Here is a 19,386-nt window from a genome sequence, read left to right as displayed (position 1 = left end):
ACTCCATTCATGGCACTTTAAGGCTGCATACAATCACAGCAGGAAAACCGCCACAAACGCCACATGACATCACTTCTGTGGCCTGTGATTGGATGTCACTGCTGACATCATCAGGGAAATGGTTTTTCTACTGTCCTATATTTGCTGCACATCAACTCTAAATAGAAAGTGGACAACCCCTTTAATTGTATAAACACACCTTTAGCAGCCTATATAACACCATGACTGTAGAAATGTGATCATTGTAAAAATTAAACTGCATTCTATAAAAGTTAAATTATAGTCTTGTCTCCAAATCACAGGCTCAGCTATAGATAATAAATAATAGCACAATATAGTGCAGTGACAGTACACAACACCTCATTATAAAGCCCAGGCATCTCATAGGGGGATTACCCTGCAGCCCCCTGCTCAGGTCATACATGTGGTCAGGAAACATATACTGTTACTGCTATGTTTTTCTACTATGACTTTGTTTTTCCTTAGGGCTTCGAATGATCAAAATCCTTGCAGGCCCCTGGAGAGATGGAGATGACTGAACACGGCCGACGCTGCCAAGTTTCAGTGCAAATGTTTTGAAAGTGCGCCAGCTCTTGGCGATGTAGGACGGTTTTGTTTTAGGAAGCTCTGCATCATCAGGCCTCCCATGGCAAGAATGACACTTTTCAGCTCAGTGCCAGTAGATCTAGCAGGTCCTGGATGCATACACAACGCTCCACTTTCTTATAGCTGATGTCTTATGGATCTAGCAGGTTCTGGGTGCATAGATGAAGGCTCCAGTATCTTAGTGCTAGTATCTTATGGATTTAGAAAGATGAAGGCTTTAGTATCTTATAGCTGGTGTGTTATGGATCTAGAGTGTCCTGGAGGGATAAAGGAAGCCTCTAGTATCTTATAGCTGGTGTGTTATGGATCTAGAGTATCATGGAGGGATAAAGGAAGGTTCCAGTATCTTATAGCTGATGTTTAATGGATGTACAATGTCCTGGATGGATACAGGAAAGTTTTACTATCTTATAGCTGGTGCCTTATGGATCTAGTGTGTCCTGGAGGGATACAGGAAGGCTCTAGTATCTTATAGCTGGTGTCTTATGGATCTAGAATATACTGGAAGCATATAGGACGGGTCTTGGTAGTGGATTTAATCTGTCCCATGGGCCCAGGGCCCCCCCCAGCATCCAAACCAACCTTGTGCCCCAAGGCCTAATCTTCTCCAACTGACAACACCATACTGGCCACTTTTTAATGAAATATCAACAGCAGAGTCCCCCTTTAATGAAATGTCCACAGCAGAGCCCCCCTCTACAGAATTGTCCACAGTAGAGTCCCCCATTTAATGAAATGGCCACTGCAGAGACCCCCTTTAATTAAATGTCCACAGCAGAGCTCCATTTTACAGAAATCTTCACAGTAGGGCCCCCCTTTAATGAAATGTTCTCAGCAGGGCCCCTCTCTTTACAGAAATATCCACATTGGAGCCCCTTGAAAAAAAAATGAAGGCCCCAGATGCCCACCCATACCACCTATATAAAGTTCTGCCATTGAAGGCTCTGGTATCTTATAGCTGGTGTCTTATTGATCTAAAATGTCATACAGAGAGGCTCTAGTGTCTTATAGATGACATCTCCTGGACTCGATTATTAGTTGTCCTGTCTGTGTGCTCCATTGTAAGCTGGAGAAGTTGCTGCTGTTGGTGGATCTTATTATAGCTCCTGTGAAGGGGGCATCTATGTAATCTCCTTAACATATGAATACCTATTGGTTGCCGTGGGCATTCATGTGTTAATGAACCTGGTTGTAGGCTGTATTAAGGGGTGCTATGCTTTAAAAAAATACTATTTGATTTTTAATAATTAGGGGTCATACGGATCCTTTGATTCAGTTACCAAAATTAGTTGACAAATTCTTGAATTATAAAAGTGGCCCAATGATTGTACTTCTAATAACCATAGATTCATGATTTCTTATAGGGGTATTCCCAACTTCTGTATTTATGACATAGTCACTGGATATTTCATACATAGATGATAGGTGTGTGTATGTGTGTGGGGGTCCCAAAAGTGACCACCTTCCCACCGGCGGCCAAATTAAGAGTTTGCTGTGCATGAGCAGCCACTCACGTCTATTGGAGTTTGTATGGTCGGCCATTTTCAACACTCCTATAGTCATGAATGGATAGTGGCCATGTATACGTGGCAAATTCTCCATTCATCTGTGCTGTGGGAAGAGGGTCAACGGGCCCAGGTTCCTGAGATGGGTGCAGGTCACAGAAGTGGGATAAGTAACAATTTTTCTGTGTTTCCTGACACTGTGTTTGGCACAATTTTTGGCACACACTTAGAGCTACAAAACACTGGTCTATGAAGTTCTATATGACTATCATGAATGTGGAGACAGTTCTAAACCTTTTCGGTCCTGCACCGATTCATTAACCCCTTGCGCCACAATCTAATATCCCTGTATAAATTATGTCACGATTTGTACGCAAAAAACACGGACCATGCATGACAATTGATAAACGTCTCATCTTTGTTCAAACTGATCATCAGAACAAGTCACCAATATGTGATCAGTAGGGGTTCCACACTTGCAGCCCGCACCATCCAGCTTCTGGGCACCTATACAAAGGACAGAGAGGAAAACTAAGGCTCCTTTCACATTAGAGCAGCTTTGTCAGGGAACTGCTGTGCCGCTCCTATTTATCAGTTCTGGCACTCAGAGGGATCTGCAATGTACAGGTGTTGGACCCGAACTGATCATGTATTTGGGACCTATTCTGAGTATAGGACATCACAATGAAAACTGAAAATGACAAGAGACATCCCCTTTAAATAGTTTTTACTTAAAACTTTGCTTATCTCCTACGCACAGTTTAGTACTAATAAATCCTTAATATTAGTAAAAGATAATAATTCATAATAATAATTCTTTATTTATATAGCGCACACAGATTATGCAGCGCTGCTCAAAGAATGCCAAATTGGTCCCTGTCTCCATGGGGCTCACAATCTAAACAACCTACCAGTATGCTTTGGAGTGTTGGAGGAAAGCAGAGGACCTGGAGGAAACTCACGCAAACATGTAGAGAACATACAAACTCTTTGCAGATGTTGACCTGGATGGGACTTGAACCCAGGACCCCAATGCTGCAAAGCAGAACGGCCTCAAGTTAAAAGAAATAATTTGCATAGATCCCCTAATTACAGCATGTCCATGGATCACAATCAGGGGAGTATTAAGACTGTGTGAATATTAAAACCCTTACAAGTCTGGAATCACTTCCTACATATGGTACTAGAATTAGCTTCTTGGTGGATGGAGGATGATTCCCTTCTGCCTACTTTTAATCTACGGTTTCAGGACCTTTGAACGACCTTCAAAGGTCCTGAAATGGCTCTTATCTACATGTGTATTGAAAGCTGGAACAGATGTATGAAGATTTCATGGGTGAAGGTCCTTTTCAGTATAATTTGGTGGGTCCCGTACTACCACCCAAACTGCCTATATTATAATCCACTACTGATTGCATTTATCATACACCTATACCATCAAATCATAAGGCCTGGACTGCATACGAATTGCGTTTTGAGACGGAGGCGTAGAGACCTGAATGAGAAGCTCCTCCCCCTGCACTTGAATTGTACGTGAACACAGCCTTAGAAGGGGAATCCTGTGTTGTCCATTTATGATATAATTTCATTCACCAGCAGAGGGCAGTGCAGGGGATCTACTCATTAATTATTTCCTATACTTCCCCTCATAATAAATTATTTGCTATACTGCCCATCACCATTAATTATGTCCTATACTGCCCCTCATAATTAATTATTTCCTATATTGCCACTCATAATTAATTATTTCCTATACTGCCCCTCACCATTCATTATTTCATATGCTGCCCTCCACCATTAATTATTTTCTTATACTGCCCCTTATAATAAATTATTTCCTATGCTGCCCCTCATAATTATTTCCTATGCTGCCCCTCACCATTAATTATTTCCTATGCTGCCCCTCATAATTATTTCCTATGCTGCCCCTCACCATTAATTATTTCCTATGCTGCCCCTCATAATTAATTATTTCCTATACTGCCCCTCAACATTAATTATTTCCTATGCTGACCTCCACCATTCATTATTTCCTATGCTGCCCCTCATAATTAATTATTTCCTATACTGCCCCTCACCATTCATTATTTCCTATGCTGCCCCCACCATTAATTATTTCCTATTCTGCCCCTCACCATTCATTATTTCATATGCTGCCCCCCACCATTAATTATTTCCTATGCTGCCCTCCACCATTAATTATTTCCTATACTGCCCCTCATAATTAATTATTTCCTATGCTGCCCCTCATAATTAATTATTTCCTATGCTGCCCCTCACCATTAATTATTTCCTATGCTGCCCCTCATAATTAATTATTTCCTATTCTACCCCTCATAATTAATTATTTCCTATGCTGCCCCTCATAATTAATTATTTCCTATTCTACCCCTCATAATTAATTATTTCCTATGCTGCCCCTCATAATTAATTATTTCCTATACTGCTCCTCACCTTTAATTATTTCCTCTACTGCCCCTCCTAACTAACTATTGGCCCCCAGCAACCACAATCTTTTTACTCCCCTTTTTAATAAAAAATAAAAACCCTGTACTCACCTAAGTCTCCCGCCGCACGTCTTCTATCTTCTTGCCACGTCCGTCATCACGCAGCCGCGCAGCCTAGTTCATGGAGCGATGTGCGGTTGTATTCCGGCCACATTGCTCCAGTAATAGTGCTCGAGCGGCTGTTTAGTGACGGGCAGGAGCTTCCTGTCCGGACGGACGGAGGCTCCTGCCCGACTGTCAAAGGCCGCGGGGGCCCGGCGCTGGCACGGCAAGCGTCGGGGGCTGGATCGAAGCGGTTCGCGGGCCGCAGTTTGGGGAACCCTGCACTAGGGCATTATAGACAATTTTAATGACTTCATAGGTTTGGAAAAAAAAAGTGAAGGATCCGAGTATCAGTGGCTTTAGAGGAGGTGCAAAATCATCAGCTGACATAATTCACACCTAGATATGTAACGTAAATGCTTAAAATTCTCAGAAATAGAAATATGTGAAAGTTGGATATTTTCCTGGAAGTCCCTCCCCAGGTGACACGGCTGATAACAGAGAATAAAAGTTATCTGCACACCCCCAATAATGAGACTGTTCTGTTCTGAGCATAGGAGAGACTTATAATAACTGGTAATACGGTAATACTAAAGACATATTCATCTATTCAGGTATTTTAAATAAGCTAAAAGCAGAGGTTTATTCCCCAAACGGCAAATGCGAGATCTTCCCATGGGGTATAGCTACATTTGCAGGGTTTTTTTGGTGCAGTTATTTTCATAATAAGTATTTTCTTGAACCGCAAAGGCCGTGTTCACACTCTGCGCATGAATTACGGTTAGAAACACAATTTACGTGCAGCATGGTAGAGCCGCTCCTGATCGCAGATGCATTTAGCCCTAAATACTTCACGATCTGGAGCGAAAGTATTTGGGCAGATTCCCATGTGGTGTTTTTAAATGCAAAACGCAAGTTGGAGGAAGTTTTGGCCAAAAAGCATGTGTGTTTCCAATGAAGCGCATGAGTTTGACTTGTGTTTTGGATGCGTTTAAAAACGTGACAAAAACGCCATGTGGGAATCTGCCCTTTGCAATCAGGAGTAGCTCCTCCCATGATTTTTGCTTCAAAACGCTATTCAAGAGTGAAGTGTGCACATGGCACCCAGGAGACAAAAGTGGTATCTAGTTTTTTCCCCTTTTCTTCTTTTCGCCTAAATTTAGAAAAACAGACCATAACCTTCAAGTTCCAGCACACCCTTTCTTCTGATTTTGGCTTTAAAAATCTGCATCTGAACAAACACTAAAGGCTCTAATCTAAGCCTTAGGGTGAAGACACACATGGCGTTTTTGGGCCGTTTTTGGGCCGTTTTTACTAAGTGCGTTTTCAGATCGTTAAAAACGCATGCGTTAAAAAACGCATGCGTTTTTTGAAAACGCATGCGTTTTTGTCAGTTTTCCCGAAATTGCGCAATGAAAAACGGACAAAAACGGATGCGTTTTCAAAAAACGCATGCGTTTTTAAAAAACGGATGCGTTTTTTAACGCATGCGTTTTTAACGATCTGAAAACGCACTTAGTAAAAACGGCCCAAAAACGCCATGTGTGTTTTCACCCTTAGGGCGCGTTCACAGGTTGCGCTTTGGTTGCATTTAAAACGCATTACAACAGCTGAGGAGAGGTAGATTTGCCTAATTACATTACTATTTACATTTGTTAACGCGATGTTAACTCATGCGTTAACAAAACGCATGATGCGTCACCTTTTTTGTTGCATTTGTGACGCATCTAGAAAAAACACTCCCTTCCTGTTACATATAAATGCAAGTGTTTGCAGTCCTCCAGTCTCTATGTCGGGTTTTTGCCTGTGCATCGGGTTTTTTTAAAAGCACATATACTTCTGGTTGCTTTGCGTAACGTTTGTTATACGTTTTTACATTGGCGTTTTGTTGGTAAGCTGTTTTCCTTAACTTAATCAAAGTCCCAATTTTTATGTGTTTTTAAAGGGTGCAGAAGACAATTGCTTTTATCTGATTATGATTATAAAACGCTTTTGCCAACTGGTCTTTTGCTGCGTCAAAAACGCAACGCATCTCCCTGAGACTGTATTAACTACCAATATTAAGGATAATGACGCATTTCCACCAATGCATTTAAAAAAATGAATGCAAACGCATCGTGTGAACACAGCCCTAGCTCCGGGGCCAACCCGGGTCACTACCGGCGGAAACTACAGCCCCGCCCACTGTTTCTCTCTTTGACAGTTTCAGGTAGGCGGAGAGAAGTAAGGGCAGGGTCCGGAAGATGATTGGCTTGCGCACTTGTCACTCCTATCCTAGGCCCCGCCTTCCGCAGACCCCGCCACTGGCCTGGTGACGCAGTAGGCCGGCTGCTGTGCGGCTCTGCGGGGAGGTCGCTAGTATTCAACATGGCGGCGCGGGAGGAAGGGGAGCGCGGCGGGGCTGAGCTTCATCATTAACCTGCCCGTGGATTGTGTCACCGGGACGGAGACTGTGGTTGTCAGGGGGCAGCAGACGGCGGCTGTAGAACTTTGCTTTGCGGCAGCTGCGGTTTCCGGCACCTTGTGGGTGCTCACGTAACTCCCTGCCGGGGGTGCACGCTCCGGCCTTGGTAGCTTCTTCCTCCTGCTGCTGTCAGGGCTGAGGATGCCGCCCGGTCCCTGATGTGCCCCCGCCCTGCAGTGTGAGCGGCGCTGGATGCGGGCCCATGCTGGGAGCACCACCATTCCTGATGATGGAGTAGGAGCTGCCGGTTCTGGGGGTCTTCCTATGGGACCAGTATGGGGTATTGTCTGTGGACCTGGAAGGATAGTTTACACACTGATCCGCAGCCCCTTTAACCCTTGACCTGTTATGAATTGGTGAGAATTGTCTGGGCAGAGGTTTGGTAACCCCACAGCCGGTGGTCTTCCCCCTCTCCCCCCCCTTACCCCCAGACCCCTTTATTATTTTCGGAGTCCGCTCCTCCGCCAACGCTGTCCCAGATGCCTTCAGCCTTTGCGATCTTCACCTGCCGTCCAAATTCCCACCCGTTCCAGGAGCGACATGTCTACCTGGACGAGCCCGTCAAAATTGGGCGATCGGTGGCCCGCTGCCGCCCGGCGCAGAACAACGCCACCTTCGACTGCAAAGTGCTGTCCCGGAATCACGCGCTGGTCTGGTTTGATCACAAGACGGGAAAGGTAAATGATGGGATGTTATCCATGGGGGCACTTTCCAGTCGCTGCCGCTCTACGACTAGGGGCATGCTGGGAGTTGTAGTTCTGCAGCAGCTGGAGAGCCACAGGTTGTGGGGCGTCACTCATGTCTTGTCTTAGCCGGTCTGGTTTGATCACATGATGGGCAACGTAACAGATGGGATTTACTCTGGAGATTTCCATAGTGTTATGTCACTCTCTGGCTGTGGTAGGATTGTTGCTCTGGGCATGCTGGGTGTTGTAGTCCCTCGACAGCTGGAGAGCTACAGGTTGGCGGACAACACTCGCGTCCTGTCTTATCCACTCTGATGGGTAAGGTACATGATGGACTCTGGAGATTTGTGTAGTGTTATGTCACTTTAAGGCTGTGACTGTATGACTCTATGGCTTGGGGGCCTGCTGGGATTTGTAGTTCGCAGCAGCTGGAGAGCCACGGGGGAAAGGGGGGGGGGGGTCTTGTGTCTTGTTCTGGTTGCAGTCTATTCTGGATGTGTGCAGGTCACTGACACTTTACTTGCCTTGGGAAAGAGAGGATTGGGTTTCCTTAAAATGGAAATGTATGTATGTGATGGTATAGACTTACACTGCCAGCTGCTCCCACCCGACTTACTGGAGGCCTGGAGTATTAAGTGGGGGGGGGGGGGGGGCCTGTATTCATACAGTGTTATACATATATAGGGGGCTGTATTCATACATCTGCCATGCTGGAGATTGTGGTGGGGGGCTGTATCCATACAATGTGATGCCCCCACTACTAGCTCCATATCTAGCAGATGTACTCTGAGCAACATGATGGGGGGCAGCAGCTCACCTACGACCGGCCAGTCTATGAATTCATCTATCTGTACACTCACAGCCCCCTGGTCAGGATCACAATGTGACGTCTAGTTTGATATCTTATATTCTGGAGCTGCATACTGGCACGGCCAATGAGTGAGTTGGGACCACGATACCCGATCCACGCACTTCTGTGGTTTACCAGACCTAAGTTTGAATCACTGAACTGCACGGACATGATGAGTTCAGTTCAGTGGTTCGATGTTCATTCCCCCAAATCCCTCAAGGACATGGAGCGAGTTTCTCCGACTGGGCTTAAAACTAAAATTCGTATTGTGCTCATACAAATACAGGGAGTTGTAGTTCTGCAGTTGTTGTATGAATTAGAAGTTAGAGGCCCATTGTTTTCTCCTGCCTGTAGGTGTTCATGGTGGTGGGCATCTATCAATACTGTCCATCATTGTTTGACTGATGGCTCTCCAGCTGCTGAAGAACCACAATACCCAGCATGCTCGGACAGCTAGTGAGATGTGGTTTTGCAACAGGTAGAATTCCAGAAATTGGTTGTGACTAGCCTAGAGTATACATGGGAGTGAGATTTGACATTAGGAGGGTATCTATCCATACCGTCCCTCAGCCTAGCGACATCATCTATGGTCAGTTCTTTGCAGCTGCTGCTGAACTACAGTGCCCAGCATGCCTGGCGCCCACGATGGTTAAGCAGGAGGTGGGGGTCCACTGATTATAGACCACGAATATGGGTCTGTCATCCAGGGTAAAGCAAAGATCAGTATTAACCTCAAGAGAACTGATGCTAAAGAACTACAACCCCCAGCATGCCTGGATACCCACATGAAACAAAATGAACACCACAGGCTAAACACTGACCCAAAATGTAAATGGTAGCTAAGCATCCATAGACATGCTGGGGATTATGGTTCTACAAGAGGAGAGATATGTGTTGGCACTTATGCAGTGTAAATAATGGGGGTAGGTAACGGTACTGTCACATGGTCTGAGATGATGCATTTTAGGGGGCATGTATCTGCCCCTTAGCCTGGAGCAGTTACTTTCCAGCAGTTGCTTTTCGGCTGTTGCAAAATCATAACATGTCTGATCCAATGATAGAAAGACGGGTGGGAGGTGCGTTGTGTAATAGACATAAGTTTTTGGGGCTTCCTTGTGTACAGCTTATGGGGGAGCTTAAGGGTGTAAACACAGAAGCAAAATGTATCAGTTTCATTAGCTTCCAGGGGTTCTATATGGATGTCACAAGCCCTTATGGGGGACACAAATCCACCCTATTTCTTTGTCGTTCTATGGGAACGGTGAAGCTGCGTCAGGCCATGTTTCTTTTGGATCTACAACCGAGAACTTGTCGTGGCTTGTTTTCTCTGAACGTACAATTCTCTCCTAACAATGACCGACCAGTACTGGACACTTGTGACAAACAAGCCAAACTAGAACCTGACTCACCTGCGCTTAAAGGTGCACTCTTATAAACTGCAATAAGTAATTGGGGGTAATCTGCGGGTGCTGCGTCACTGTGATCAAGCCTATGGATGATGTTATGTCAGGGACCGGGTCAGTAATGACTTTACCTGTTCCTTGTAGTTTACAGAGTCACAAAGATTGTCCTGTGATGCAACCTGAGCCGGAGGATTACTCAGTGTCTGTGTCCTGCTTCCAGGTTTGGGATGGGCCGGTTTAAAGGGATATTGAAATAAAAACAGTTCTACATCTGACAGCAGGTACTGCAGTAGATGGACAGGTGTCACATAGATTTTGGTAGAAATCGGCCTTGGTATTCTTATACAAGAGTTATGCAGCAATTTTTGTTGTGGTAACCGCTGGTCGCACTTCACTGATATTAGTGACATGGGGTATATCGTCGTCCCTTTAAATGATCAGTGCTCATTGTTGGCCTGTAATCTGATTCTGTAAATGAACCTTTAAAAGGACATCTACCACCAGGATGGGATGAAGGACTGTATGCATATGATCCTTAGGGGCTCCGGGCTCCATTAACACATCAGGCTCATTTGCATACAGTCCTTCATCCTGGTGGTAGATGCATTTTAAGGGTGGTGACTTTTTCCATTCCATTATTTCTATTATTATCATCATCAGCAGCCGACTTTACAGGGATTTATAAGGTTATTTTCCTCTAGCAACCAATTGGATTTGTTTTATGAATTTAATTGCTCCTAACAAAAGAACGATGAAAGCTGATCTCGTATGGGTATTGGTTTTATTCTGTGGGCCTAAGAAAATTGTAGCCAGTCCGCACCTCTCAACAGAATCGTGTTATTCAGGGACTAGATCACATGAGTATCTTCTTAGCCATTCAGCAGCTATCAACAGGATCATGTGATCCCGGGACTAGATCACATGACTGTATGCTTTTCACATTTGCCGATTGGCTGAGAAGAATCATGTGATACCCCATGTGACTATAGAAGCAGGAATGCCGTCATTTTGGCTTTCCTGTAAGAGAATTCCAATCTGATCAGTGAATATACGACTGCTGGGACCCCCCTGTAATCACAGGAAAAATCTCCCAGTGATCAGAAAAAGCCTGCGCTGTGTTCTCGCTAATTGATTGTCTGAAATTGCAGAACACAGCGCTCTGATATCGCCAACACTCTCATAGACAGTGAATCTGCAGAGTACGCTAGATACCCAGGCGCTGTGCTCGTCAATTTTCTACTCTCCTGTAGTATTGAATGGAGATGCAGGACTTCCTTTCCATCAATTAGCGAGGGCGAGACACCGTCAAAACAAGTCGGATCCGTATCCCGGGACTTTTGCTTCGATTATCTAACATGTGACTCTGTAATTGAGAATCTGTGTGGGTTCATTCATCCCGGGCTCCTCCATGAATAACTAGTGGACTGGCTTTTTCTCCGGCCCACCAATGCTACACAAAAGCTTCTGTGACAAAGCGTCTTTGTGCTGCAGGGGCTGATGGCTGATGGTGTAGGCCGGCACTAATTATTTATTATCTGATACTTGTAGATTACGCGCTCTACATGGACCTTGTGGGAGCTCTGGGGATTTTTCGATATTTGTAGGAGTTGTTCAGAGTTGAATAATTTAGAAGGCAACTCTCCTGTCACTGCTGGCTGCTGCCTCTGTATATGCAGAAAGACCAGGAGTGATTGGACCTGTAGTTCTGGACTGGAACCTTCACTGCAGGACCCAAATATGTTCTTCCTGGACATCCCCTAAGGCAGTGATGGCGAACCTTTTAGAGGCCGAGTGCCCAAACTACAACAAAGACCCGCTTATTTATCGCAAAGTGCCAACACAGAAATGTAATTTGTGATTTATACTCCCTTCTCTGTCACAGTTTTCATTGATACCAGCCCCTGAGGACACCAATAAAGCAGAAAATAGTCCCAGGTACAGCTGTCACTTTAAAATAGCTCTGTGCACAGCAAGTCCTGGGCTGTCTGGGACTGCAGGAAGATACCTGGACTCATCTCTGGTGATGGCCTGAGTGCCCACAGAAAGGGCTCCGAGTGCCACCTCTGGCACCAGTGCAATAGGTTAGCCATCACTGCCCTAAGGATTGAGAGTAACCTTCGGAATGTCATACATTCCACATAAACTTTCAGGTGACTTGTTACTAAAAGCAGTGATGGAACGTGATGTGCGTCCCGGCATGTGACTGTATATAAACAGGTTTTACAGTTCTTCTCTTTTCCATTGTTTTGCCTGTGTCTAGGTCTTAGATTGGTCGTGGATAACGTCGCTGTGATTTGGTTGTAGCTGTAGAACTGAACTGTGGGGTCTGTGCTGTGTTAAATAGAAGCTGTTTTTTGAGTGTTTTATTATGTTATTATAACCTATTCTGTTGCTATTACTATATTATATAGTATGTGACTGCTTTAGAGCCATCGGAGATTAAATTAGCCAACGTTCATCTTGTCTTGTGCGTTATAGTGTATGGGATGGCTTAAGGGACCACCACTACTGAAAGTCCCAGTCCCTATAGGGCAGGTTGGTTTATCACTGGTGGTCCTAGCTGTCATATATCTATGATGCGAAAAACTTTTTATGCTACCCCATTTTAAAGGGGATTTCCAGCAGAATAAAACCTCAATAGAAAATAGCCTGCAGGAGATCTAACATAATAAATATTTCTCGCTGTATGTTCTAGCATAAGTATGGGTCTGACCCTGCAATAGGTCCCTGCAGGTTTTTGCGCCGTGCTATCTAATGCACAGGTAATGCCTTCTCGGCCAATCACTGACCAGAACAGTGACCGGCGGAATTGCCACTTCCTGTGTCCAGTCCTGATTGTTAAAGGGGGTTTCCACTTTCATCAAATAATTGATATTGTTTGTGTAATGAAAGTTGTGTACACAATTTTCTAATATACTTTCTGTATCAGTTCTTCACTGTTTTCTAGATCTCTGCTTGCTGTCATTTGTATAAAGTTTCATGGTTTTATCCACAGGAAGTAAACACTTTCCCTGGTCATGTGATGTCGCACAGGTGCACAGCTCGTTATATCCCTGGTCATGTGATGTCGCACAGGTGCACAGCTCGTTATATCCCTGGTCATGCAATGTTACACAGGTGCGCACCTCGTTTTCTCCCTGGTCATGTGATGTTACACAGGTATATGGCTCATATTGTCCCTGGTCATGCTAAGTCACACAGGTGTGTACCTCGTTTTGACCCCGGTCATGTGATGTTATATACCCTAGAGAACCATGGGGAATTGAGACAGAAAATATTTTGGTGAACTGTGTAACTTTTCTTTACACAAACAATATCAATAATTTACTGTAAGTGGACAATCCCTTTAATGACCTGCATCTATGAGGATGACTAACTGTAAAAAGTCTGGGTGCAGTTTTCTTCTATAATACTATTTAGATTTTTAGCAGGAGAAGGGCACATCCGGGCCAGACTGGGTCGCAGCTGCAGTACACAGAACCAGCCAATAAATATCAGTATAAAACCCATCAGACAGGAGGTGGAGTGACTAATATTTTCAATCACTGCTGCCACTTTGCTCTAGGAATCCCCATGGGTCGAAATTTACTTTGGCGCTCGCCCATTGCAATGTTGTGTGTTTGCAGAGAAGCTTTTTCCCGCAGCGTGTGATGTCGCCTATAGCTCTGTAGCCTCCTATACAATTTGTATTTCTTTATTGCAGTGATAAATGTGTCAGGGATGTTTTTAGTTTGCCGAAATTCCATCTGGCGCCAAATTTTTGCTTTTCGAAAATCTGTCTGCAGTGTGACGAGCTGCTGATTCATGTGAATGCCTAACAGGTTCCACCACTCATTGTCCTGCAGAATAAGTAAGTGAACCCTTTTACCCAGATTTCTGCATTGGTTATTATAATACAGTGTAATATCTTCTTACATTGTGTAATACTGGGAATCAGAAGACCTGCACATGAACGCGTTCTGTTCTTGGGCCACAAAAAGAGCCATTGTCCGAATTTGCGGTCCGTTTTCAGCGTGTCCTCGATAGGTGAGCCGTATGTTTTCCAAAACGGATGACACGCAGGCTGCCAATAATTAGTGATGGACGGCAAATAATGTCACAACTTTTGGATTTCGTGTGTTTGGGTGTCATTTATATGCCTCCGTATTTGTAACGTTCTTATAGACTTCTATGGGAAACCACGTCCCACAAATACAAGCAGGAATAGGGCTGAATAATAACATATTGACATTAGTTGATTAGAAATATTATTTAAATGGGTTTCCCCACAATTTCAAGTTAGGCCCTTTCCACAGGATAGGGCCTACGTTTCTGATCGGTCATCAAAACGAGGGGTCCATTGGGGTCCCACATACCTTGGTCCGACCCCTTGTCGCTCCATGAGAGTTGTTGAACAAACGGCCGTGTATGACCACTCTGTTCCATACATCTCAATGGAGCTGACGGGCATTGCAGAGCACCAGGGGTCCGGCTGAGGTTTGGGGGACCCAATCAAACCCCTCGTTTTAGTGATCTGTGGGATCTCATCACAGAGACGATGGGGTAGCCCGGACATTGGGTCCTGCTGCTCCACTCATCTCTGGGAGCAATGGGGGTACATCGGACCCCTTGTTCTAGTGATGTGTCACTAGACCCCCACAATCAGCAATTTGACCCTGTCCTGTGGATAGGGTCTAACTTGAATTCGTGGGAAAACCCCTTTAAGGGTGATGTCACACGTTACGACAGCTGAGAGGAGGAGATTTGCCTAATTACATTTCGTTTTCAGAATGCATCAGTTAATGCAATGTGAACACGTTAGCTCTATGTTAACACACGCGTCCTGTAAACACAATGTTAACACACCGTAATTGGGCAAATCTCCTCTTCTCAGCTGTTGCAATGCGTTAGCGTCACGTGTGAATGCACCCCAAGAGGAACGTCTACCGCATCACATTTTATTTGTTATTGCAGAAATCCAGGTAAGTTCGGAGGGTTCACTTACTTTTTCTGGCTCACAGACCCTATTATACAGCGTACAGCTTTAAGCACCCCCCCCTTCCCTGCGGTCTGCAGTCTTTCTGGATAGGTCATACTGTGTATAAATGACACAACTAATGGAACATTTACTCTCCGTAGTATAAACATTCTGGCTACACTTTGCATCTGATAACGCGCGTCCTGTTTATATCCTGCCGGCCGCCTCCATTGACAACGTTGGAGCAGATTTGTTGCACTCGGTAGTTTCGGGGAGACTCCATAATGCAAAACATGTAAGCGGGTGGAAAATGTTTCTGCACTTGCATAGTTAATATCCTACCACCACCACCACACCCTGGATACAGATGACACAATCCTCTCCGCTCGCCCCATCATACATAACTGATGTTACAGAATACATTGTTCTGTATCTCATGGGCGGAACTCAATATCTCCACGGTTATTTCCCTTTGATAATTGAAAAGTCACGCTAGGTTGAGCATGCATGTGTGTCGGAAGGAATAGCTGTTGGCATGTTCTGTGTGCATTATTGGAGGTCGTTTTAGGATTTTGGATTGGAATTTGATTAAAATGTATGGCTTTGTTTTCCAGCACAGTTTTAATTTATTATATCTGCAACTTGTGAAAATAGGAAATCTACCATCATGATCAACCAGGGACACTTACTCATAGATCCAGGCACCGGGACCGTGGTAATCTCCTTATATTTGTTATCCATGGCCTTTTAAAATTGTCAATGAGCCTGAAAGACTCCTGGGAATGTTACCAGTTCACCTCAGTGCTGTATCTTCACAGGCTGTTACACTGCACAGAAGTACTTCCCCCTCTTACTCTGTGAGACTACATCAGGCAAAGGATGGGGAGTACTGGCCGAGCAGTGATGAGGGAGAGACAGTAAAACAGTCTGAAACAGCAGCAAGGGGCTCTGGTAATGCCCCCCCAAGAGCCCTTATGGATCTTTTGCTTAATTGATTGAAAAAGTTGATCTTAGAACAAATAGAAGAAGAAAGTCCCGGTGTCTGGATCTATGAGTAAGTGTTCCTGGTTTATCATGATGGATTTCGATGGTAGATTTCCTTTAAAGAGACACAGTTGCTAACTTTTACACAACTAAACCATCACCCTCATGTAGGTTATAATTTGTCCCTGACATTAAAAATCTCTTCCAAAGTCATATGCAAATGAGGTGGGAAGAGACATTTTTGGAGGCTGAATGTGGTTATCACAGGGGGACGTTGGCTTTACATCTTCCCCACAAAAACAGGGCAAGGTGCTGCCAGCCCATGTGGACTGTATGGGATCAACATTTTCTTGATGGAAATGCATCCATTGAGCTACAATGATCAGGACTGGACTTGGAGGACACCTGTCAGCAGATTTATACTGAACGAGCTGCACATACTAATGAGAACAGATCCCTAGCCCTCTCCCAGTTATGTTACTGTGACAAACCTAACATTTCCCTAAAGGAATGGCGATTCCTCTTGTGTGTTATCTTTCCTATTCCTAATCCTTGTACCATGTGTGGTTTGTAATGATGGGTGTTGTAGTTTTTTGTTTACTTGTAAGAAGCGCGTTTGTTGCCATGCACTTCCCTGACCTGCGCTGAAATCCTGATGTCACAGTGATATCCTGTGATGTGGATTTGTTTATTTAGTATTGAAGGCGATAGATTTCCCGTATTGCAGCAGACATCTGGCGCAGTTATTTTACTGAAGTACTACTTACAGATGTGGGTGCAGGATACATTGCAAGGGGTCTACAGTTTTGCAGTGTAGCAGAAATACATAGTTAAAAGGGTTTTCCCAGAGACCCCCAGAGTGCCGAGCGCCCTGTGTATAGCACCTAACACGTTTCATGTTAAAATCCTAAAACATGTCTATTGGTCTTGTATGCTTAGATTTTGTATGTTGTATGGTGCTGGGCTGAAACCCTACATTTACACCTCTGTTGTTCACTTTCAGTTCCACTATAGAAAAACAGTGCTGGGTCAGTCATATCATGGAAACCAACAGTGCCCGACTGACCCGTTAAACATCAGACTGGATCTTCACTATGGTCTAAGTAAAATAGCCAAAATATTGTACTCTCCAGGCATGTGCAAGCAAAGAATAAATGTTCCTTCCCACTAACTGTCCCGGGGAGGTGTGCCACGTATAGGTGAGCTGATGTGTCGTCACCATTGGACGGATAGTTAGGACCATTGCGTGTTATACGTATGGGTTAGATAGGATTTTACTTTTGACCTTTAAAAAGGCATCTACCACTAGGATGAAGGATTGTATGCAAATGAGCCTGAGGGGCTCCAGGCTCCATTACCAGCTATGGTGCCTGGAGCCCCTCAGGCTCATTTGCATACAATCCTTCATCCTGGTGGTAGATGCCCTTTAAGGGCAAATCATTAGACTATTTGCTGAATATTTGCCGGGACAGGATAGGGATAAACATTGTAACTAGTAACATTGTAGAGAAGACACAAGGATACAGAACATCCCAAACGGAGACAGGGGTGGTGTTGTTGTTGGGATAATCCATGTATAGAGCAAATGTCATATCGTAGTGACTTGCAAAAAGTTGTCACCTCTGGGGGGTCTGGGTGCTTAAATGACAGGGACAGGAGTTCTGGTTCTCAGTGATACTTTTAATAGTCCGTATACTTTCTAGGAATCCATATACCACTCACTCTGCTCCCAGGAGAGCCAAGCAGAAACAAACAGGCACACTTACCTAATTCTCCCCCCCCCCCTCTCTGTGATCGAAGGCTCTCACATCATAATGACATTATAGGTTTGTTAAAGGCGCCAGGTCCCCTCTGACTCCAAACTAGAGATGGAAAGTGATGTGACAACTAGGACTGGAGACAATGGCGTCTGTATTTCCTACATTTTATGGGAGACTCGAGCGTCTTCTACTTTTGATAACATTTGTAAGCGTTGTTGATGCTGTTGAGGAGATTATGGGGTTTTTTGACCTAGTTCCCAGAAGAATGGAAGCTTGTGCTCCGAGGCAACGGCTCCACGTCTGAACTTATTATTGCCTTACATGAGACAGAATTTATTTACTAATTACTTTGATATTTTTCTCGCTCAGACTACATTGTCTATCAAATAGTTCCTCCAGCCTTCTGCAGATGTGGTCTGATTACTATGGCCATAGCAAGAGATGTAAGTGGCCCTAATCTTCAATTAAATCCGATACGTTGTCTCCTCCCATCTCTCTGGCAATAGTCTTTATATTCTTGACTTGGATGTTCATTCGTAGGATGTTCTCCTACTTCGGGGGACTCTCTTCACATTCTCTTGTGGGGTCCTTTTTGAGTTCTGTCTCATGAGGTGTCTATCCAATGAGATGGGCTCCAATAATTCTGCAATGAACCTGGATTGTTGGCAGGGTCTGAGTTCTGGAACAATTATGGTTAATTTGTTAAAATTGTGATTTCGTGGTTTCATTTGTGCAGATTTTTTTTTTTTTTTTTTTATAGGCTATGGATACCTTGCATAATAAATACTAGGAAAGTTTAACTTCTGCCCTGTTATCTTATTAAAGGGGTTGTCCGAGTTTTTGAAAAAAAGATAAAAGTGGCCGGGACAGGGCTGCTTAAAAGAAATAAAGATGGCCGCCGGAGCAGCGCTGGACTCCGTTCCGGCCGGACCCGACAACCTTCCGGCCCGCATACACAATGCTGTGTATAGGGACGGATAGGCGTACCCGGCCACGGCCGGCCGGAAGCTGAATCCAGCGCTGCTCCGGCGGCCATGTTTGTTTACATGGCGCCCGGACCGGAGTGACAGCAGCGCTGGATACGGGAGGGCACCGGGAGGTAAGTACATCTTTATTTCTTTTAAGCAGCCCTGTCCCGGCCACTTTTATCTTTTTTTAAAAAACTCGGACAACCCCTTTAAGAGGCATATTTATCCCAAACTCTTGTCTGACACTGAGAAAGGAAATACAGAGCAGTCATTGTTGTACACTGAGGTAGAGTACGTGGCAGACGGAAGGATTGGTAGGACATATCTGTATAAGATAGAGGCAGGAGAGTGGCTTCGGGAGGGAAGCAGCTGAGTTTGCATTAACAGCCTGAGCTGTCTGCTGTGAGATGGGATATAGAGGGAGAATGACTTGCTGTATTAGCCTGTGTTGTCTGCTGTGGGACAGGTTGAGCTACAGGACTTGTAGCTGAGGCTCATACATGTCCTATCTTTTCTCGTATTGCAGCGCCGTGGCCCATATGTTCCTATGGAGACGGGCGGGGATGAGCTGCGCTCACCACCTCCTCCTCTCCCCGCGCCCTGCCGTGTGCCCGCCGTGCTACGGTGCGGCGGGCAACGGCAGTGTGCATGCAG

General features: G+C 44.8%; 1 protein-coding gene across 4 annotated transcripts in view; it reads left to right on the top strand.

The window, feature by feature from the left end:
* Positions 1-6,949: 6,949 nt before the first annotated feature.
* Positions 6,950-19,386, top strand: part of SLMAP (sarcolemma associated protein) — a 72,367-nt gene continuing 59,930 nt past the window's right edge. For all 4 annotated transcript variants that reach the window (XM_072129018.1, XM_072129020.1, XM_072129016.1 and 1 more), the window contains exon 1: positions 6,950-7,801. In XM_072129018.1, coding sequence (XP_071985119.1) covers positions 7,604-7,801 — 198 coding nt within the window. In that variant the 5' untranslated portion in view covers positions 6,950-7,603. The remainder of the gene's footprint in view (positions 7,802-19,386) is intronic.

Source organism: Engystomops pustulosus, chromosome 10 (assembly GCF_040894005.1).
Source record: "Engystomops pustulosus chromosome 10, aEngPut4.maternal, whole genome shotgun sequence".
NCBI lineage: Eukaryota > Metazoa > Chordata > Amphibia > Anura > Leptodactylidae > Engystomops > Engystomops pustulosus.
The sequence above is the reverse complement of the archived record's forward strand: the minus strand, read 5'-3'. Positions and strand labels throughout refer to the sequence as shown.